The sequence below is a fragment of the Mixophyes fleayi genome, chromosome 9, assembly GCF_038048845.1.
Source record: "Mixophyes fleayi isolate aMixFle1 chromosome 9, aMixFle1.hap1, whole genome shotgun sequence".
NCBI lineage: Eukaryota > Metazoa > Chordata > Amphibia > Anura > Limnodynastidae > Mixophyes > Mixophyes fleayi.
Window position 1 is genome coordinate 24,697,401 of NC_134410.1, and position 24,350 is coordinate 24,721,750.

The following is a 24,350-nucleotide window of genomic DNA, read 5'->3' on the forward strand; positions in this document are numbered from 1 at the left end:
GAAGTATGGACTGGTACAGCACAGTTTCCCTTTTCTTTATCTTTTGTATATCTTATATAATTCTGTGCTACATGAAGATTTTTAAGGAGAAATCAACACTTCCCCCAGGACCGATCCCTTTACCATTCTTCGGGAACCTCCTGCAGATCAACACAAATGACATTGTCAGCTCACTTATGAAGGTAAGTGAGACTATAGAGTAATGAATGGAGAATGTTAGTGTCACTGCATGACATGACAATATAGTACTAATATAGTACTACATATATTAACATACACATTATTATATGTGCTTGTTTTATGCATAGACAACATAACAATGTTTTATAGCCTAATTGCAAAAGGCTTCACCAATATAGAGGAAATACCATGCCAAAACTAGCACATTTTGTCCTTCTGTATTCTTTTCAAATGTTGGAAAGTGTGTTGCTGTTGTATATATCTTGAAAGTAGATATCTTATAACCTATTGTGTCAAGTTATCAAATACATTCCAACTGTCCCTTTTCGTATGGTAATTAATGGTCAGTGCTTATTGTCCAACTGCAGTAACCACTGCTGAATTTATGGATGTCTATAAAAATAAAACACATTATCCCATTGGGTAGATAGACCACTCACATCAAACACTCTCAGACATTTACAACTGATATTTACAACTGAGTAAATGCACATATAACCTGCACAAATCAAGTTGATTTTATGGTAATTGATTTTATTCTGTCACTTAAATCTGAAAATAGTGTATTTAAACAATCCTCTGGTATGCAGTGGTTGTTTTAATGGGGCATGTTCAAGATAGGGTAATAAAAGTGGTAATGCGGAGGGTCATTAATCAGTGTACATGTGGTTGTCTAACCATTTAAGTCTTAAACATAAGACTTTAGGGTGCAGAGTTTTTAAAGTGTGCACTAATATTTTTTAAGCGTTATACAAATGTTGAACAATAAAGGAAAATGGTAGCATGATTACATAACCAATGGAAGCATCACAGGTCCACTATTCTGTGTGTTAAAATTTATATAGTATATGTCACAAACACTCTCCCAGCTGCTGTGACTTTGGGGTGTTTGCTATATGAGGTTGCACACGATTCCAGCCTGCAGTCTCTCTCCACCTATCACACAGGTTATAGACCTACTGAATCGCCCCCAAAACAGCGCTCACACCCCCAGACACTTCAGGTTTGCCACCACATATTGAATACAGGCAATAGGACCCCAATATACTGTCCCACACTGGCACACAAGGCTTCTAGCTATCCACAGACTAGCAAAACTCATACCAGCAAGCAAAGGGTTAACTCTTCACACCTGCAGACTGTTACACAAATGTAAATGCAATCACGCACAGCTTGCTAATCAATGTATCAACAAATCACACATTGGCATTCCAAGGCTTAACTTGGTCCAGCTACTTCTTCCTAACAGGCTAATAAATTCGTTAGAGTATCAAGGAAGCAACATATTAAATTATAGATTTAATATACAAAAGTACAGGGCATACAGATATAAAAAGTAATAAATAAACAATTATTAGATTGACATAACAAGCAAAATAGTTTAAAATAAAAGGGGTTACATTCAGAATGACATTTACATGAATTGTCTTTTCTGGCCAAGGGAAATTGGCTTGGAAGATGGACAGCTTATCAATGTGAATCGATTCCCGAAAGTCTGAGAACTTGCCCCTTCTCAGCATAGGTTTTTTTTAAGCAAAATGAAATGGGATGGTCTTCACAGGGGCAGTGTTTAATGCTAATAGGGGGCAGGTATGTCCCCTGGGTGTCACTATAGTTTGCTCACAAATATTCCCAAAGTTTTGACATGTTGGTAATTCTTCACAGATATATCTCCCCCTTCTCTAAACTGGTCATAATCTCCCGCACATTAAAATACCAAACATGATGGAATTATGACAATGTGACATATCTTTGGAAAAGATATGTGAGGATAGCTGTTTCTAGATACCGCCAGTACCTGTAATTCATAACCCTGGTGCGATTTCTGCTCCTTAGTATGGAGTTACACCCAGATTTCCCAAAATTTTAACAATTAAGTCATTTTCCTTTGAATCTCATATTTCTATATACCTGTATAGGCCTTTGCATGCTGCCTACAAGGATCTCCAGCTGTGATTGGCCCCACAAAGTCTTTTCAGGTGTCCAAAAACTCCTTTGAAGCAGTCACAGGTGTCACTCTTATCTTTTCACACTGGAATGTGCAAAGCCATAAAATACATTTACATCAGACTCTCTGTCTTCACATTTTACACTTTTATAGCTCAATATATCCATGGATTCATTTGATATAACCTATTTACACTGCAGTTATGATTTATCCCTTATAAATAACTGTAAGCTCTCCATGTTCACAACAGTATACTTAAGAGTTACACAGAAGTTAAACAGAAACTGTACAATCTACCTGGAAACACTACTAAAAGAGGACATAAGCCAGCAATCCATACCTTCCGTCTCGTGAATCTGCTTTGTGCACTGCCTGGACATTCTGTATTGAGCTATTTAATACCTCTGCTTACTAAAACTTGTATTCTTATATTTATTTTTGATGCTCGCAGTGACCTTATTCTAAACTTATTATCACTCCTTACTTCACACTCCCTTCTCACAGGTGCATACTTTCTGGTTTACTAAAAAACTGCACTTTTTAGTGTATAATCTCTAACTTTATCTGGCGCTCCTGATTAGCTTTAATGTACTGCCTGAATCATCTATCCTAATGCAATACCTCTACTGTCTCACAACCTCTCCATGCATACATTAATCCTCCCCTCTGCAACACACCTCCAACTCGCCTCTCTCCAACATCTCAACCCAACCTTTTTTTTTTTCTTTACATACCCACTCTATCCCCTTTCTCACCTACCTACACCTATACTCTGCTTCCTGTACCTTTCTCCTTCTTCAGTCCACACTAGCTGGTACCAAACTCAGACCCACATATCACCTTCCATGGACCTCTTTCCCATCCACCTACTCTTCCTAGCCGCGGGCAACATTTCCCCACCACTGGGCCTCATGCAATACCCATTATTCACTCACACTCTATTTTCCACCTCATAATTTTTCACCTACCACATAGTTCGAACTCTCTTAATAGAGCATTAGGGAGGGTTAATTTTCAGGGATGTTCCTTGCTGCATGAAGGGTACATGTCCATTTCCACTCTGCAAAAGGTAGTACCAGCTTAAGCACTGGCCGTCTATGGGGCTCGGTCTTTACTTTTGAGACTCCAGGTTGCACTTCAGAGAAGCACATTTCCAGTGGCACAAAATGGAATAAAGACAGACCTGATGTATCCTACCATTAAAGTCAGCCATAAATTAGGATTTTATTTTTTTACAATATTTTCTGTTAAAGAATGAAATGTTAATTTCATTGAAATGGGTGGTACTAAAGATTTTACGTTTGATTTACACTTTTGGACAGTGCGCCTCAGTATATTTGGCCTCACCATACACTATCACCCCTTCACAATTTCAGAGGCATATTCTGATAGTGGAGAGTAGGAATGCACGTTCAAGTGTGCCGGATGGACCATCCAGAGTGTCCTGTGGTGCATTCCTTCCGTCTATCATCAAATCGACTTCCTAATGCTACCTAAAGCTCACCATGTCCAAAACAGAGCCAATCATCATTCTATCTCCCAGAGTCACAGCCTCCTTTCAAATCTCCCTCACCATCAACAACACCACAAATTCCTTAGTCTCCTCCACAATTGAAAGACATGTCTGTTAATTACCCAAGATGCAATCACAACTCTTACTTGTTATCTCATCATATCAAGCCTACACTACTGCCACCCTCACTCATCTGTCCCCATTTCAAACCATCCTAAATGCCAAACTAAGTCTGATCTTCTTCTCTCGCAAACTTCACATCCCCCAATATTGGCTCCCCATATACTTCAGAATCTAATTCAAATACTTCACCCTCCACTCTAAAGCCCTCAACAACAACACCACTACATGCCTCTCAAACTCTCTAAATACTCATCTCTTTGCTAGAGCCTATTCTACTCCCACCTACACTACTAACACTGGTGCACCCTCATAGGTGACTTAATCTCCTCCTTGAGTCACAGTCACTCTTGTCTCAGGTGTGCCCTTTTCCCACTAAATTGTAAGATATCACCAGTAGTACCTTTTATTTTTATGTCTGCACTTATTTTATCTACCTTCTATTTCCCTGATATATGTATGCGCTTTCATCCATGGACTAAGTCGGTTGGACTGCAAGTTTAAATGTTTGGATCAAAATAGAAGCCAATCCTTATATATTTATATATCCATCGTGCTAGATATATTGAGATTTGTATTGGTAAGAATAAGCGCTGACAACAATTGTTCTTTTTTCTTTTACTGAAAAATTGCTATGAGTCCACATTTTTTATTTTTTCACAGCCTCCACTGAAATCTCCCACACCATCAGCAACACCACAAATTACTTAGTCGCCCAAGACCTCTACCTTGGTGTCCCCCTTGACTCTACCCTATGCTTCAATATTCACATCTATTCGCTCTCCCAGATCTGTCACCTCTACATTTAAAATACTGCTAGGACATGTCTTTTAATTACCCAAGCTTAAATGTTTGGATCAAAATAGAAGCCAATAATTTATATTTCTATTGTGCTAGATATATTGAGAATGTTACTGGTAAGAATAAGCGCTGACAACAATTGCTCTTTTTTCCTTTACTGAAAAATTGCTATCAGTCCACATATTTGATAATGTAGTCCAGTGTTATGCTTTGAAAATATTTGTTGTTTTCATTCACTTTCCCACAGCTAAAAGATAAATATGGGCAGGTATACACACTCTATTTGGGACCTAAACCAGGACTGGTCATTTGTGGTTACAACGCCGTAAAGGAGGCTTTGCTTGACCAAAATGATATATTTGGCGAGAGAGGGGACTATCCCATTTTCTTGAACTTCATAGGTGTACACGGTGAGTTTAACTTAACTTCACTACTGCTCTGTTGGATTATCTCTTGCAAATGTCTTATCAAAGGTTTAGTGTGATAATTAAGGATAAGCAAAAATCTTTTGGAGAATTATAGAATGAGAAAAGCAATATGAGGTCTTGGACAAGGATTCCATGATTGGAAGATACAAGTAGACACTGTTGATGGAAATGAATGGTGGAGAGAATAAATAAGTTAGATGAAAATTAGAACTGTCAATTGCTTTAACTGTTTAGTTTTGTGCAATACAAGTTACAATGAAAAGCTATTTCTGTTTTATTTTATCACTGTAAATAGCTTTCTGCTTCTTCCTCTATTACGTGCAGAGGATCATTATCGGACATCGTAAAAATGTAGTCAAAAGATGATGCCAATAAACCCTATCAGTGTAATGCAAGCAGTCATGTTCCGATCATCCTAACAACCTGCAATAGAGCCAGAAATTATGCACCGTTAGACCTAAGGGGCAAAATAGCTAGATCTGATTTTGCGACTCATGTATGTTGCAAAATCAAGCAATCACTCTGTTGCGCCACAATCATTCCAAGAGGTGGTATCAGTCTGTGTGTGGCCGACTTTAAGTACAATAACAGATCTGCTGTTTAATTAAAATTATAACCAATATATAAACCTGACTCTTTGTCACCTTTCACCATCATAGACATGGCTTTCGTCAATGGTGAGAAGTGGAAGAAACGCAGGCGTTTCGCTCTGCTCACCCTGAGGAATTTTGGCATGGGAAAGAGGAGCGTGGAAGAGCGAATACTGGAAGAATCACATTTTCTCATCAAAGAGTTTAAGAAAACAAAGGGTAAAACTCATTATATAAATGTTTTGGGTGATAACTTTTAAATAGAAATGGCATATTATTGTTTTCATTTAAAGTTAAAGTTGAAGTTTACGTGTTCATTTTCCAGGTTCCTTACTTTTCGTATATGTTCAGCATTGCAATACTTATAAGCATCTGCAGCGCAATCTTACTTTTAGACTTCAACCTAGAAATGCTCACTGACTCCCGTGTTTTGGTTTTGGTTTTGCCAAAACCGCCCTTGTGTGTTTTGGTTTTGGGTTTGTTTGGTTTTGTTTTGCTATTTTTTAAAAAATTCTAATTTTTGGGCTAAAATAACATAATTTAGGTATTATTTTGTACCTACATTATTATTAACCTCACTAAAACTAATTTCCAGTAATTTTCATTCAATTTGTACCACCTCATAGGCCACAATATTATTTTCATAAACTTTCAGACAAAGATTGCAGCAGTTCTTGCCAGTGATAAGAAAAACAGTGGCCTAGTGGTTAGCACTTCTGCCTCACAGTACTAGGGTCATGAGTTCGATTCCCGACCATGGTCTTATCTGTGTGGAGTTTGTATGTTCTCCCTGTGTTTGCGTGGGTTTCCTCCGGGTGCTCCAAAAACATATTGGTAGGTTAATTGGCTGCTATCTAAATTGACCCTAGTTTCTCCCTCTGTGTGTGTGTGTGTGTATATGATGTTAGGGAATTTAGACTGTAAGCTCCAATGGGGCAGGGACTGATGTGAGTGAGTTCTCTGTACAGCGCTGCGGAATTAGTGGCGCTATATAAATAAATGATGATGATGATGATGATGATGATGATGATTGCCTGGGCATAAGACCAAAAATCCACCTCTTAAGTGTGGAATTTTTTTTACACAAATCCTGACAACAGTTGTCTAGCCATTTGTAGCATTTTTTAGCCACACTCAGTAGAGGTAGGGACCTTAACCATCTTGGATCCTCATCCATGTTACGGCATTGAAGCAACATGAAAAAAAAGTCAGTATTTAACTTATGTGCAAAACAAAATACTTATTTGCACCACTTGCATTGTAACATGGTTCTATCCAGGAGACTGAAATCTCAAGTTAAGATCCTTAATGAATCAGGCCCCGGATTATTATTTACCGATATTTTAATCTCACATAGTACTTTACTCTATTAGTATATAAAGCAAAGCCAGTGGTCGGCAACCTGGTCCCTACCGCCCACTAGTGAACGATTCAGTTTTTCAGCTTTCATGGTGGCCGCTGGATTTTTTAGCAATGTTCCTCATTGCTATGTGTTAGAAACAGTAGTGCTATGCTCTGTTTCCATGGTAGTCTGATCCCCGGTGGTCTAGTGGCAGGAGGAAGTGGGGCAGGACTTCAGTGTCCAAAATGCGCTACTGAGCATGCTCCTGAAACCAGAAGTTTGGCTTTCGCGCCAAAACTTGCATTAGTGCCCACAGTGAACGGACCCATCTAGTAGCTGCTGCATACATATTCCTTAGGACTGGGTTTAACTTAATTTACAGTTTTGGGAGGATTTCCCCTTAACCAGTGATAGTCATAGGTACAGACTGGAGGCACCTAAAAAGTATATTATACTTAATACTTATACTTAATATAAGTACAGGAGAGCCTATCCACCACAATAAAATTTTTATCCTGCACAGACGTGCAGAGACTATGTCACAGAGTCTTACAATACATACCAACAACCTGCACCTGCATGTATACATGTGAATACAGTAACCTGTATATGCAGGACTGCAGAGTTAGCAAACAGCTGCTGCTTATATAGTTAAATACAATAACTCTCCTCTCTAAAAAAAATGAATTACTGCACCACCGGTGGGTGGTAAGGAAATTTTACCATCAGCAAAGATACAAAAGTGGATGGTAAGTATTATAAAACTGAAGACCTTGTGTATGGTAAGTATTATAAAACTGAAGACCCCTGTACAAAGAGGTGCCTGTGCACACACTTCTCAGTATGTCTCTCTCACTTAACTGTACACTTATACAATACTCAGTTAGCTAGGAGTTTATTCTCACACTGAAGTTGGTGCCAAAGATGTTTTCTGGAGTGGAGTTCTTATCCCAAAATATCACCTCACCAAACTAAAGTCCTGCTTATAGCAGAGCTATCTGCTGATGGGAGGTGGAACAGCAGCGTTATAACCAGCCATGGAGAATCCTAAATTACAGGTGCCAATAATTATAAGCGAACATATTTTCATTTTCAACCAAACACATCCCTAAAATTTGGCTCTCACTGTAAAACCAACGCTGGATATTATCACTTTATGTTTAATGTTTTTTATTAATATTAGTTCATTTGTACAATTAATATTAGGAAATGTATTTGTGTAATCTTGATTGAAAATCTAAGCTTTTATCACATGACTTACTCTTTCCCAGGGTCTCCAGTGGACCCCAGCAAATTCTTAGCACGTACAGTTTCCAATGTTATCTGCTCTATTGTCTTTGGAAATCGCTTTGATTATGAGGACAAGAGACTCGTGGCCATAACTGACAGCATCTATAACAACTTCTGTATCATGAGCAGCACATGGGGAACGGTAGGCATAAACAGATTTTTGTTTTTAATATTTAAAAAGCCCAAGGTGTAGGGTGTTCTTTCACCAAACACAAATACAAAAATGTCCCGGAGGGCATGGGTTTTAAGGCCCTTCACCAAAGAGGAAGGGCCCCTTTGTTCTACAAACCCTTGAGTAATAATACTACAAGGTCACTTAAAGGGCGAAGGTCTTCAGATTCACATTTTCCACAGGACTAAGGCGATCCACTTTGCTGTCAGCCTGGTCAAAGTTGACTTCAAGGACTACCTCTTTGGCTCCCCCCAAAAGAGGAAGCTTCTGAATGGCTCAGGAAGGTGGAAACCATGTACGGTAGCCACATAAACCTGCCCTAGACATGGGAAGCAGAAGCCCCTAAGGGTTTGCCCTGCAGTCTCTGTCTAAACATGAGAACTAGGGCAACAAAGAACCTTGGACTTTTTGTCACCTGGCCATTTGGACAGAGGACCTGTCACAACTATATTTAGTACCTGTTATTGTTGGCGCAACTCGGAAGAAGGTGCGGAGTCTAACGTGCCCCTGGTATTCACCAGGGACCACCTCAAGGTGGCATGGACTCCGCTGCAGGGACACGCAGGACGCGGTCCTTCCACGAGTCAACAGCGAGATACGGTAAGAGGCGTCAGACAGGCCGGGTCGGTAACGTTCAGGAAATAGAAGTACACAGGGATATCCGGAGGGATGGTGAGGCAAGCTGGGTCGGTAACAATCTAGTAGCGCAGTACAAGGGGAAAATCCAAAAGGGGTGGTCAAATGGTCTGGGTCAGAAGGTCACAGGCAAACAAGGAAAAGTCAGGAACAAATGCTGGAGCAGTAAAACAGAAACGCTGGAGGCAGGATGACCTGATACTCTGGCACTAGGGAGGTAACAGGAAGTGCCTTATAAAGTATTAGGGGCCAATAGGATACTTTGTGGGCGGCAGTGCTATTCCTGGCTGCCGCCGAGACTTATGAGTAGCGTCCCATTGCTTAGCAACGGGATACGTATGCGCAGAAGGCCGCGCCGAGCGGCCGGAACGCGCTGGGCACAGATACAGGCGGCCGTCCCGGTGAGACAGCGGGAGGGCGCCTGACAGGACCAAGTTAGCCTTTCCATTTACCCTCCAGTGCCTTTCTCACTACAGTGAAGTAATAAAAGACAGATAATTCACTTCTTAGTCAAAAGGTCTAGAAATGATTTGCATGCTATTTACTATGTGTATAAATAAAAGTGTAAAACACAAAAACTTCCCCCTTCAAAAAGGACAAGGGTGTCTTTTTACCCAAAACACTAGGCTCTCCTCAGTTGTGTTAGATCCCCCTTCATTGCAAGGTTTAGGGTAATCCTTTTACCCTTGGGTTCACCAAAATTTTTTACAGGACCAAAACTTTTAGATCTCCCCATGTAACAACCCCCAAAATGTTCAGGAGAGTAGAAATGAAAAGGTCTTTCCGCTCCCCCAAGATCTTAGGGGTCAAGGTCAATAAAGGTAGACTGCACCCACACAATTGAATAAAAAAACAAAAACAAATGAAAAAGTCAAAAGTGGCACACCAATGATGACATTTTAAAATAAACAAAATAAATAGTGCTATGTATATACAGGCCCTCTCTTACTAGATACAAACAGATAATGTTACAACAAATGTTTGTTGAATTAAAATGTACATTACAATAAAAAAAGAGTAATACAAATAAAAAGAAATGTATACATTATATAACAATAATATGATCAGGACATCACAAAACTGACAATGTATGATACATTAATAAATCATAAAACTATCTAGGTTTAAAAGATATTTTCAGGTTAAAATTGCATTCCGAATTTATAAGCACTACAAAGTACTACCAGTAGCCAGGTGTATGTTTGCACTTGTAGTTCTACAAACGCCAGGATATCCAAGCAGGTTATGGCTGCCAGAGCTTGCTGGGACCAGCAGTGCCATATGTTAAAAAAATATGTGTTTACATGTTACAATAATTACTAATTTTTTCAACCCCTACCAACACCTCTACATAAAGACCAAACATACTAGCCAGAAAACTGTAGCTCATACAAATTATATTTCTGAGGTTGCAGTAATATAATGAAAATACATTTCTTGGGCAGATATTAACTTTGATGCAGATAGTATATAAATATGAAATTACCCTTTTAATAGAAAAATTTTTTTATTATGCTTAATTTATATATTAATAATATGTGGCAATAATTAAATGTCATTTTAATAAGGAAAAATATCAACAACATTACGGGGGAGATTGAATTTAGCACAAGATGTCTCCACAATGTCCACAGAGAGACCTCGCACTGATATTATGGCAGGAATCTCCTCTCATTTTTTCTCACACCCAATAGAGTTGCGCAGAAAAATGAGCAGAGGTTCCTACCATAATTGCCGGCAATGTGCACAGTTGGACATCCCGGAGATGTCCATGCGCCACATCGCGGGCAATTTGAGGTCCCGCTTAGAATGTTGAATGATCAGAGATTCCTTTATTAAAAGTAAAGTAACAGTGAAATCATAGAACTATTAGACATAGTGAGCCGGTGCTTATTCAGGTAGCTCATGCTGAGGGTTTATGTACTATTTCAAAAATATTGACATGTTTAATGCATTTCTTCAATTTTAATGTGCATTGGAAATAGATTCACTGTACATGCTAAAATTGGCTTGCACAGCAGATACCACTAAGTAAACAAATTATCTGTGTTTTGTCTATTTCTCACATGTACACTACTGATATTTGGAAGAATATCAACATAAAAAACACATCAGTTGCCAATTTCATGGTACTATCTTTGTTACATAGTCTTATACTCGCACACTATTCTATCTTTATAAAACAAAGTAAGGAATTATTTTGCTCAATTTACATCTTAGTATCCAATTAGCACTCCAAATCTCTCTCTCTTTTTTATTTAGCCTAATTGTGTGTACAGGTCCACTGAGTCTATACAAGAGTCCTACGTCATGTCTCACCTTGTGACGTCTTTTACTCTATCTACTCAAATAGTCAGGCTCAGGCAACTTAAACAATATTTAACACTTCCATTTGATATATGATACTACTGCTACAGATGAAGTAGAAAGTTCTTCAGGAAGTAGAGATTCTCTGCTTAATGCTTAGCCACTTTTCACTAGATATGCTCACTGACCCCCGTGTTTTGGTTTTGGCTTTGGATCTGGATTACCGTGTTTTGGTTTTTGTTTTGGTTTTGCCAAACCGTCATTGCGTGTTTTGGTTTTGGTTTTATTTGGTTTTGTTTTGCTATTTTGTTCAAAAATACATGTTTTTGGTCATAAAAGAACCAAATTTAGTGCTCCACCTGTTTCTTGGATAAGTAATGTAGTTGTAAAGCTAATAAATTATCAAAAAAAACCAGTTTAATTCCTGGTAGGCCTTCATTAATTCGACACACAAACCAGATTGTCTTCCTCTCCATCTATGCATATTGGCAATGCAGACATCGTCTTTGGATGTATATTACACCCTACACTTATAGTTAAATATGTAAAGAAATGGACAAAGGCAGTTTGGTTTCTGTCTCTATAGGCCCCCCTCCACTTGTATAAAATACCAACAAATTCAGCCATTACAAACTGTACAATATTAATTGAAATGGACAAAGGCAGTTTGGTTTCTGTCTCTATAGGCGCCCCTCCACTTGTATAAAATACCAAAAAATTCAGCCATTACAGACTGTACAATATTAATTGAAATGGACAAAGGCAGTTTGGTTTCTGTCTCTATAGGCCCCCCTCTACTTGTAGATAATGCCAAAAAATTCAGCTGTTATAGACTGTACAATATTTATTGAAATGGACAAAGGTAGCTTGGTTTCTGTCTCTATAGGCCCCCCTCCACTTGTCGAAAATACTAAAAAATTCAGCCGTTATAGACTGTACAATATTAATTGAAATGGGCAAAGGCACCTCAAAAACAAATGGGAGTGCTAAATATATTTTTTGGGCACTGCTGCAAAATAGGACTTTTTGGACAGCCAGATACATTTCTGAAAAACAATGGGGGACACCCCAACAGCACTTGGAGTGCCAGAAACTGAACAAAAACCCTCCTCTCTTCTCCTCTTACTGCTGTAACAACTGATTACAATGGTATTGAATACAATCAATGACTGTCCCTGCGCTGATATAGCCAGTGTGACCTAACCCTACTTTCTCCCTCTGTTAAATGGCGATGGTTTGCTGTGGAGGCGTTTATTTATGTTTTTCAAATCTCGCGAGAACCGAGCTCAGAAAAATGAATACGTCTCGATGACGTTTTGCCTCGATTTCGAATCCGAATTGGCGGGAGAGTACCGAGTGTGCTCAGCTCAGTACTCGGATACCCTAAATTCGGTGGGATTCGGATGTCGGGGGAACCGAGCCTGCCCATCTCTACTTTTCACGTCACTTGTAGGACTCTACTCAATCCACACAATAGTGATATATGTTAAAGCACATTGTATAGTTATTTAATATATTACAATATATTAGTACTATAATATACTCTACTAAGCCACAATGCACAGCATAACAAGAAGGAAAGGTCCCGGTAACACTCTAGTGATTCTCCAGACCTGAAAAATAGGTAATTAGATAAGAGCTGAGGAAGGAGGCACAGAATGTTATAAATTTGTAACTCAAAATGGAAGGGGATGAAATAAATATTCACGTGGATGGAAAACCCCTTTACAGACACAGAATAAGAATAGAAAAAGATATGTTATTTCTTTTCAGCTATACAACATGTTTCCAGACATTATGGATTATCTGCCAGGCCCACACAGGAAAATAAGGAAAAACTTTCAAGATATTTTTGATATCACAACTGACTTCATCAAGCACCATGAGAAAACACTGGACCCAAACAATCCTCGTGATTATATTGACTGCTTCCTCATCAAGATGAGAGAGGTAAGAATAACTAAGATATAGAATTGGGACCAACTTAATACCTATTTAAAGAGCCTCTGATTTTTAGGGACGGAGAGGCAAGGAAAGAGAAAAAAAAGGAAATCAGAACCTAGGGAGATCAACGATTCGATTGTTTGGAATGAATTTTGATATTTTAAGTAAGGGTAGAGCTGACCTGAGTGGAAACAAGATTATGGAACAAAGCCGACTGTGATTGCACCCAAAATATTTTATAGCTTCTGAGCCGTATTTTTTTTTTACCTGGTATCGGCTATGGTGTACCTGGAGACACCCACTTTATTACAGTCAGTAGAGCCTCAAAAAGCAAACACAGGATGAGTGGGGTGGTTATAGGGTTAAATGTAGAGACATTTTAATCAAGATGAAAATGTGGACAACAAATACATGAATGATCAGTAGAAGAGATGGTAAGTGATTAAGGGTCTGATTCATGTTCAAACTTTAGAACATTTGTGCTCTGCGCATGCATCAGAATGGGACTTATGCCAATGAACTCAATTGCATGCCGAGTATCTTGTAATTACGCTTTTTTTAGTTATGTAATTTTCACCAGCTACAGGGCTAGTGTCAGTGCCGACTGAAAGTGATGATCACGACATCACATCATCCTTGTATTGAAAACTACACATATACATAACTCTAACTAGCTAAGAACATATATATTTATGTAAGCGAGGCTATAAAAACTCATTGTGTATGTACACTTTGCATTAAGAACATCCTGATTTATGTATAATGTAGATTTTTTTTTTAGAAAAAAGCACAGATTTGTATTAATATTGATAATTTTATGTATTGTACAATTATTTGCTGAAATAATTTTGTAAAATGCGTTTTAATGTGACTTTATATTACACATATACATATGCGTATCCTGCACTCTGTTCTGTCTGTCTACATACAGCATGTAACATTTAGAAAAAGTGTACTTACACCCAAATTCAAATGGAAACGCATCTCGAGATCCACAAGGGATTGAATACTGGTGAAATTACGCTCAAGTTCCATGCCCATTTTTAAGCCAAAAGTTGTGTGCAAGTCGTATTCGGATATGAATCAGGCCCTAAAGTAGTATAAGGGCAAGATAAATTAAAGTGAGGTATCATTATTAAAGTGAATCTCTCACCTATTTCCATCCTTCACTGTAAAAGCTATTCATGTGATACATCTACAATATATTATTTAAAGTTATAATTACATATTGTTATATGTATAAAAATAATCTATATTAGAGTACAATTTTGTACTTTTCCAATAGTATAATCACATTTTTGCTGACTTCGCAAAAACAAAATATAACCTATATGTAATAATATTACCTTTTGTTCCTGTATTGATGTAATTCTTCCACATGTTCAGGAAAAGGATAGCGAAGACGCTGCCTTTTACACTAAAAGTTTGGAGTATACTGTTCAAAATCTGCTGTTTGGGGGAACAGAGACAGTCAGCACATCTCTGAGATACAGCATCCTGATCCTTATGAAATATCCGGAGGTAGCAGGTGAGTTCTATACATGAGTGGGTGAGTTTACACATCCTGGCAGCACAATGGTTAGTGGTTAGCACTTCTGCCTCACAGCACAGGGGTCATGAGTTTGATTCCTGACCATGGCCTTATGTGTGTGGCATTTATATGCTTTCCCTGTGTTTGCGTGGGTTTCCTCTGGGTGTTCTGGCTTCCTCAAACACTCCAAAAACATACTGGTTGGTTAATTGGCTGCTATTAAATTGACCTTAGTCTCTCTTGGTCTATGTGTGCATGTTAGGTAATTTAGACTGTAAGTTCCAATGCAGAATTAGTTGTGCTATATAAATAGCTGATGAGGATGATGGTTGCTTATATAACTCAAAAGACAAACTACACGTTAGTCAGTTCAGAGTTTCACTTCCGGCACTCCAAAAATTAATATTGCTGACAGAGCTGTACGAACCATTTAGGGAAACCAGGCACTTGGTTAGGGCAACACTGTTCAGGAGCCAGCACAAAACTGGGTTTCAGTTGCTCTTATTTCCCCTTTCCCCTTTACATATTGCTTTTACTATTAGGTGTTTATGGTCACATTTTTTTTGTGAAAGCAGTGTTGGCGGGCAGTAAATATGGGGTGGTGAACAATCATTACTTAAGAGGTATTCACTCACCATACTTAGATATTATTTTATCAATCCTTGAGTCATACATGTGGTAGAGATGGTGACTTTCCAAAAAGCATAGAAGCTGTGAAACCAAGATGACGTTCTTCATCTAAAGGGAAGGAGGAGCCACTATACAGTTAATTTCTTGCTAAGTGCTGTTCAAACATTTATATTTAATACAAGTTAACCCGTGCATGATACTCATGCATTCTAGTCAAATCAAGCTACTTAAGGTGTTAAAAAGGTTCTTGTCATGCATTTGGGCCTAGCCCAGGCCTCCTCAGGGGAAGAGCGTTACTTCCCGACGCAAGCGCCCTTTTCTAATGTGGTTTTGTCCACATGTCACCACCTCATCATTTTTCTCCATCACCTCATCCTTCATCTTCATTGCCACATCCTTCATCAAGCTACTTAAGGTGTTAAAAATTCCCCACTGTCACCCCTGGCAACCACCAACCACTCCCAACTGTCACTTCTCCTTCAAGAAATATATAGGTCAGTGTATAACTCTGCCCAGCAGGTGGTGCTGCAGCTTGTTTTGGTTTTTTTCACACACGCCACTAGGCATTTATATAGTAGATATGGGGGGTGGGTGCAAAAATACTTTAAGGGCTGTATGTTCCATATATCACCAGTTAGCCATCCCTGCTCTAGTTTCTTTCTGATGAAATTATTGAATTTATTGAGAACTGAAAAACAAATATTTCAAAGGGTTTATAATATAATTTTTTTACTTCAAGTGAATTTTTAAATGTAATTATTTTGTTGAGTTTTCTCATTTTTTCCTAAATGTTTAGGTTACTTCCAATACTCACTTTTTGAAACACAAACTTAGAATTAAGCTTTATATAGAATATTTTAATCTTTCCTGTCTCTAATACTCTTCACCCTGCTCTAGAGAGAGTTCAGAAGGAAATTGACAGTGTTGTGGGGAGAGATAGAAGCCCAACCATAACGCACAGGAATATGATGCCATATACTGAGGCAACTATCCATGAACTAATGAGATTTTGTGATGTTCTACCTATTGGTCTTCCTCATAGAACATCAAAAGATGCAGTTTTCAGAGGATATTCCATTCCAAAGGTCAGTGGGCTCCATTTATGCTACTTATCAACCAAAATATATTTTGAAAGGTAATCTTAGTGCATTAGTCACTGAAAATAATAATTGATCCTTAACAATTTTCTCTGATGGTGTATGATAAATCTATCAAACACTACAAATATTTTTATCACTGTCCATATCCCAAATCCCCACCACTGTAGACAATTATTATTATTATTATCGTTTATATTTGTAGGGCACCATAAGGTTTCTGCAGCGCCGCACACAGTACAAACAGTAGACTATACAGTAGACTATACAGGGTAGAACAGTACAGAACAATAAATACACAGTACCAGTACTTCAGAAACTCCGGGAGGGCAGATACAGTAGAGACGGAGCAGAAGAACAGGAATGGAGACTGGAGGGCCCTGCTCATTCGAGCTTACATCCTAAGGGAGGGTAAACAAAGTCAGGCACAAAAGGGGGCCAGTGAATCAAAGGGAGAGAGAAGAGGGGTCAAGGGAGGATGAGCAGAAGAGATGAAAGGTTAAATGGATGGTTGGTAGGCCTTAAGGAACAGGTGAGTTTTAAGTGCCCGTTTGAAGGAGCACAGATTGGGAGAGAGACGGATGGAGTGAGGGAGGTCGTTCCAGTGAAGGGGGGCAGAACGGGAGAAGTCTTGGATTCGAGAGTGGGAAGAGGTGATCAGAGTGGAGGAGAGGCGGCGATCATTGGCGGAGTGCAGGGAGCGGGCAGGAGTGTGAATGGAGAGGAGGTTAGAGATATAAGGGGGAATGACAATGACTGATAAAAACAGTTTCCCCTTGTTATTAATACTATCATTAGTTGATTATTTGATATGGACCAAATACATTTTGAACAATGAGATCAGTGCATGATGTTCTAACGTGCTATAAATTAAAGATATTACCTTATTAAATCTTACACATCAAGAAACTAGCATACAATACTTATTTCATATGTTTTATATTTTATTTTATTCTAATTTATGTCTAAACGTTATTCATTTCTTAGGGCACACATGTCACCCCACTGCTGACCTCTGTCCACTATGATCCAAGTTATTATGCAGAACCAGACAAGTTCAATCCAAACAATTTCCTGGATGACAACGGCCTCTTTAAGAAGAATGACGCACACATGCCTTTTGCTGTTGGTAAGCTGGATTTTGATTAGGTTATTTTTTTATGTAACAATAAAACACATTTAAAGTTCAATTGTCTCCTATACATAATATAGGCAATCATGTTGTATTGATATTGAATTTGCATGCACAAAATGCTTAACTGATGGCACTGGCTTCTGCAAAATGGCTGTCTCCATTGTGTTTAGGTGACAAGTGCACTTAAATAAAAATAATATTATTATTATAGTTATTATTTATTTGTTCTTCTTTGAATGTCAGGAATCACTTGCTTATGACCAGCAAGTGTCATTATTTGTCTTATGGTCCATTACTGGATGCAAGCGGATTTAATGGACAAAGCTAATGTGGTGTTTTTAGTTCCACCGATAATGAGCCTATTACTCTTTGGGGGCGATTAAATTATGTGCGATGTGCAGACGCTAGGTTCGGCTGCATGCTTTTCCTGGTACTATGGTGGCCAACATTCCAGATTTTCCTGCACACCTTTATGGGTGCAATGCAAAATCCGCGATATTACATCGCTGCAGGGAGTGATCCAGAGGCAGTTAATTGAATTGGCCCCAACATGTCTAAAAGAAAGTTCCTCTGTACATGAGTCTATTTTTTTCTCTCTAACCAGGACAGAGAATGTGTTTAGGAGAGAGTCTGGCCAGGATGGAGCTTTTTCTCCTCTTCACGTCTCTTTGGCAAAATTTCAACTTCAAACCGGTGATTGGGAAGGATGAAATAGATATCAGACCAACGGGAAGTGGACTGGGGAGTATCCCTTCAAAGTACAAGTGCTGTATTTTACCTCGCTAGTCTGCTGGTCTCTCTAAATCCAAGGCTGTTCACCTGATTTCATCTAACCCAAGCTCCTTGTAGAGAATTATTAGCTACTGTATAGCTCTGAATCCATTATCCACTCATGTAATAACGAACATACATAGACCAAGGAAAAGGAATTCTCGTCTCTTTTCAGAGCAAGTATTTGAAACAAAGCATTCCCAATATCTGTTCTATTGTTAATGAGCCATTGCTTAGATTACTGTTTATGATGACAGTGGATGGTACCCAGTGACCCCCAAATACTATTGTATGGAAAAACTACAGCTTGAGGCAGTTATACCTCATCTGCTTTTCCCTGTAAGTGGCATGCCCAGTACTCCCATCATTTTGACAGAGAAAACCAGAGACACAAAAATGACAGAAATTTTGCTTAGCTGATTCAAGCTCCCCCTGCTGGAGGCAGTCACCTGCAGAGCTGACTCTGAATACACACTTGTCGTACTGGTGTCCTGAAACATTGCTAGGCTCTCCAATGCCCTGGGAACCATCCCCACCGGCAAACCCCCATATGTGTAATCGTTCCTACTCAGTAAATGTGTTTTTTTGTGTTTTTTTTAATGGCACAGGGTACTCTGCTTGAGTCTTGGAGCAAAATCTATGCTCCTGCTCAAGAAGAAAACAACCTGGATATATTTTGTGCCTGTTCTGTTTCTAAGGGCATTGTTAGATAGAGTTGAGACCTTCCCATCTCCAGATCACGTGGAGTCTCCTGTGTGTAACTCAAAGCCCTTTATGTATTCTCAGTCAAATATTTTATCCTTTTTAGTATCCTGCCAAGATCATACTAATATCTGTTCAGGTCCATCATGTGCAGCTTCTCTGTTCCATGCTTGCTACCAGAGTTCATCTAAGATTCATGGAAGCAACAGATAGATACTTCTACCCTGCTAGCTAAAACTGCTTAATTACTAGCACACCTACTACTGTAGTTTGGTCCAGAGTCATCAAAGCATTTTATTGTTTATGCCTCAGCTACAGAGTACTAACTTGGGAAATGACCCAGAGCATATATTCCTTCAAAACTCTGCTCTGAATCTTTTCTTCTTAGCTGAAATACAACAATTTCCCATTTAGAAACCTATTAACACATTGCACATAATGTACCTGATTCATTAAGTAAAGTAAGGCAAAACAATTATTTAGTTTTCTCCAGGACAAAACCATGTTACAATGCAAGGGGTGCAATTAGTTTATTGTTTGGCTTTGGTTTAGCTTTATTTTTACACTGACATTTAAAGTTGATCTAGAGCATGTCTTACCTCAGCTATAAATCTGTCCCCACATTTTAAATGTGCCTCACCCTCCAATGCAACATGTTTTTGCCAAGGTGCAAAGTTACTAATTTCTATTGCTTTACTTCCCTTAATGAATCAGGCCCAATGTGTAGCTTCAGGTCTAAACTGTGCACGTATTAATGCAAACCATAGTTCAATCTGAAGAGAGTCCTGCCTGGACTGTTGCTAATCCTGAGGCCATACTTCCACTTAGTTATTCATGTAATGATCTATTGTGATGTAGCATCTACCTGAATGCAAAGTAAAACAAAGTATTTTCTTAAATAGGATGAGCTGTGCTCCATGATCTTATACAGTAAATTGATCCCTACACTGACAGACATTTTTTAAGAGAACTTAGCAGGGCCCTCTTAACAACATTATGGGCCCCCGGGCAAAGCAGTGCACCGGGGCCCCTATATATATATAGATATATATATATATATATATATATATATATATATATATATATACACGTAAAGAAAAGAAAAAAAAGTTATTTTATATATATATATATATATATATATATATAATATATATATATATATATATCTACTATATAAATGCCTAGTGGCGTGTGTGGAAAAAAAAACCAAGCTGCAGCGCCACCTGCTGGGCAGAGTTATACACTGACCTATATATTTCTTGAAGAAAAAGTGACAGTTGGGAGTGGTTGGTGGTTGCCGGGGGTGACAGTGGGGAGTTTTTAACACCTTAAGTAGCTTGATGAAGGATGTGGCGATGAAGATGAAGGATGAGGTGATGGAGAAAAATGATGAGGTGGTGACATATGGACAAAACCACGTTAAAAAAGGGCGCTTGCGTCGGGAAGTAACGCTCTTCCCCTGAGGAGGCCTGGGCTAGGCCCAAATGCATGACAAGAACCTTTTTAACACCTTAAGTAGCTTGATTTGACTAGAATGAATGAGTATCATGCACGGGTTAACTTGTATATATATATATATATATATATATATATATATATATATATAAATATACAGTGTGTGTGTGTAAAAAAAAGGGATAGATATGTATATGTATATATATATATATATATATATATATATATATCACTTTTTTATGCACTGGTCAGCCGTCAGCATCCCTTGAAATAATTTAAAAAAAAAAAAAAGCCCTTAATTTACCTTATTCTCCGATGCGATCCTCTTCACTTTTCTTCCAAGTCACTGCTGCTGCCTGCTGATTTAAATTGTTTTCGCGCTGCAAAATAAAAAGAAGAAAATACTTACCTTGTTGTCAGCTGGCGATCCGGCTCCCTCCCTGGTCTCCTCCTCCGTGCTGCGCTCCGCAATGGATGTCGGGTGGGCGTGATGACATCACGTCCGACATGCACTGCGAGCGCCGCACGGAGGAGTAGACCAGGGAGTGAGCCGGATCGCCAGCTGACCGCAAGGTAAGTATTTTCTTCTTTTTTTTTTTGCAGGATTTTTTTTTTGCGCTGCCTCTGCTGGGCCCCCTGGGCTGCAGGGCCCCCGGGCACCTGCCCATTGTGCCCAATGGGAGAGACGGCCCTGGAACTAAGTTAGGAATAATTAAGAAATATGTTTTTACCTCTTCTGACAACCTTGCCTCTGTTTGCCACTATGGCTTGCAAGTTATCACATCAGTTATAAGAAAACAGTAAGGACAGAGTATATCAGGCACAGCAATCAGTGCTTTTATGATTCTTATACCTGCACAATGCAGGAAATTGTATATTACAAAAATAAAGGGGGAAAACAACCCCTTATTGGTGCTCCAACAATCAAACAGTGTAAAAAACAGCAGTTATGGGTTGAACTACTACCAATCCTCTTCGCTATTAAGCAAAAAAACCCTCTATCATTTAATTCAGAATTATGAGTGTATAACAAACTAGATCTATAGCTGGGCACTGTCTAGAATACACCTCATTCAAATATAATAATGTAGAATAAGTAATGAATTAATTAGTGGATGAATCACTGTATAAACTGCTATTCCTAAATAGAAAATACCACCAATAAATGAAACTTCACTGCAATAAAAATATCTGCAATAAACATAAATGAGATTGGTGTACTTTAAAACTAAAGACAGCAAATGTGTTTATCAGAATTGATACATTAAAAAACAACGAAAGCCACAATCCATTAATATCGAAAAACAGTTGTATGCTGATAATAGTAGAAAGCTCTATTGATAAGTTAGAGCAATTAAATTTGATGGAATAGACACTATTCATGTTCAGTAATTGTCAAATGTCTATAAGTCATAATAGAGCATTTCTCCAGTGACTTGGGTTTCTGTAGAAAGCAAGTGTGTGATAACTTTAAAGGACACATGTCCCAAAAAGAGTTGAGTCACAGGATAATAGGATATTAGTTCTCCTTTACAGGGGCTAGTTACGGCTTGTTTCAAAGATGTTAGATAGTGAGATGATAAAAGGGGGACTTTTACTAACATCGCTCATACAGTTGTAACGCCTAAACATGGGGATAGATGTTTTGGTCTTTCCTTCCTAGTAGCCACTGGCTGCTTTGCCAAAAGATGTTAGAACATCAACCTGTAGTACAGAACTCATAATAAGTAAACTAACACCCCTCATGTGGTTTTAACATCAGACCTTAGAGATGAGTCTTCCATCCTAATGTATAAAGTTTGAACTAGCTATTCAAAGCTGTTTCTACTTTTTAGAAAACTGTGATTAATGTTATAAATCTGATTATAAACATAGAAACATAGAATTTGATGGCATATAAGAACCGCTTGGCCTATCTGGTCTGCCCATTTTTTAACCTATGGTAACCTCATACCCTAATTTGTAATGATATTCTAATGTCTAATCCAAGCATGTTTATTTGCTCTATTGTATTAGCTTCTACTACCTTTGATGGGAGGCTATATCACTTATCCACTACTCATTCTGTGAAGTAGTTTTTCCCTAAATTTCCTATGAATCTACTTCCCTCCATTGTCAGTACATGTCCTCGTGTTCTAACATTTCTCTTCCTTTGAAGAATGTTTCCCTCCTGTACCTTCTTAAAACCCTTGGTATTTTCAAAAGTTTTGATCATGTCCATCCTTTCCCTTCTCTGCTCCAAACAGTAAATAAATGTTTGGTCATAAACCCACAGATGGTAGCTTCACCCCATTGACTCCTCAGCACATAAACCAAATGCATGTCATATTGAGGAGGATTACTGTGACAACAACACATCATCAGTAGGGTACAACTAGTCTAACGAAGGTGTAATCCCAACTCACATTCACTATTAGTGGGTGAACAATTACCTGATGAGTTTCTTCACAGACATAATAAAGAGCATTAGAAGTATATGACACGATCTGATCTCCAGCACCTTTCTGGTGGTGAAAATATCAAGTCCTTTTGTAGGGACAAAAAGTCTGTGCACCCTCTCATAAATTAGGGAATGCTCTGTAAATTGCCCTCTTTATCGATTTACCTCATTTAAATATAACTGTTCCACAAAACAATATCTTGTTTTATAAATTCTTATAAAACTTAGAAATTCTTATAAATTCTCAGCAAGGAACACTCATGAGCTGCCAAACTCTACCATTGCACTTCTGAAGTTGCTGTCATGTTGGACATCAAGCTCACTTGCTTCCTCAGACATTTAGAAAAGGTCCTTCCCCAAACTGTTGCCACAAAGTTGGAAGCTCAGCATTGTCCAAAATGACTTGGTATGCTGAAGCACTGGAGATTAGGGGCCTAGCCCAAACCCTGAAAAATAGCCCCATACCTTTATCCCTCGTTCATCACAATTCACAGTTGGCGTAATGCAGTCATGTAGGTGTTGTTCTCCCGGCATCCGCCAAATCCAGACTCGCCCATCTGACTGCCAAACAGAGAAGGGGGATTCGTCACTCAACAGAACACGTTTCCACTGCTCTGCAGTCCAGTGTCAGTGTGCTTTACTCCACTCTATCCGACGCTTGCCATTGGTCTTGGTGATGTGAGGCTTGTATGCAGCTGCTCGCCCGTGGAAACCCAGTCTATTAACTTAGATGCAATCGCACAAAAGTAGGTATATCACGTCACAAACAAACATTATGCTATGGTTTTCAGCCTTTATGGATTGTAAATTACCCTGACAGTTGAAATAAACAGTTATTTCAAAATAACATGTAGGTTTGGTTATTTGCCTCGCTGTCTTTATGGCAAGCTATTTAAGAAAAAGCTAATTTAGCAAGTTGGAGAAACAAATAACTGATTGAGTACTGTATAGTATTACTTTATGGAGGGAAATAATAAGCTAATTAGCATGTTAACAATGTTAGTTGATGAACTGATGTGTTGCTTAAATTAGATATGTTGTATCCTTTCACACTGTGATATTCTTCAATAAATAGCATATTATTTTAATTATGTTTCCGTCTCTATTCATCCTTTTTTAATTAGTTGGTCTTGTAATGTTTTACTGACAGGACATGACTAAATGACATATTTGTTTGGTGCCAATTACATCTGTTATCCCAGGACAGGCCCGTTCAAGGGTGAGGGCCAGACATATAATACAAGCCAGGCCACATTTTTTTCTATGGGGCTGATGCACAGTGGAAGGTATGCTAGTTTGGGCTGTATATCTTTTGTGA

General features: G+C 38.6%; 1 protein-coding gene across 1 annotated transcript; it reads left to right on the forward strand.

Moving 5' to 3' along the window:
• The first annotated feature begins 5 nt into the window (after positions 1-5).
• LOC142102260 (cytochrome P450 2F3-like) lies at positions 6-19,005 on the forward strand. The gene is made up of 9 exons (XM_075186998.1): positions 6-182; positions 4,810-4,972; positions 5,650-5,799; positions 8,194-8,354; positions 13,101-13,277; positions 14,658-14,799; positions 16,330-16,517; positions 17,517-17,658; positions 18,269-19,005. The coding sequence occupies exons 1-9, from the start codon at positions 6-8 to the stop codon at positions 18,448-18,450; spliced, it is 1,482 nt and encodes a 493-aa protein (XP_075043099.1). The 3' UTR covers positions 18,451-19,005.
• Positions 19,006-24,350: the final 5,345 nt, after the last annotated feature.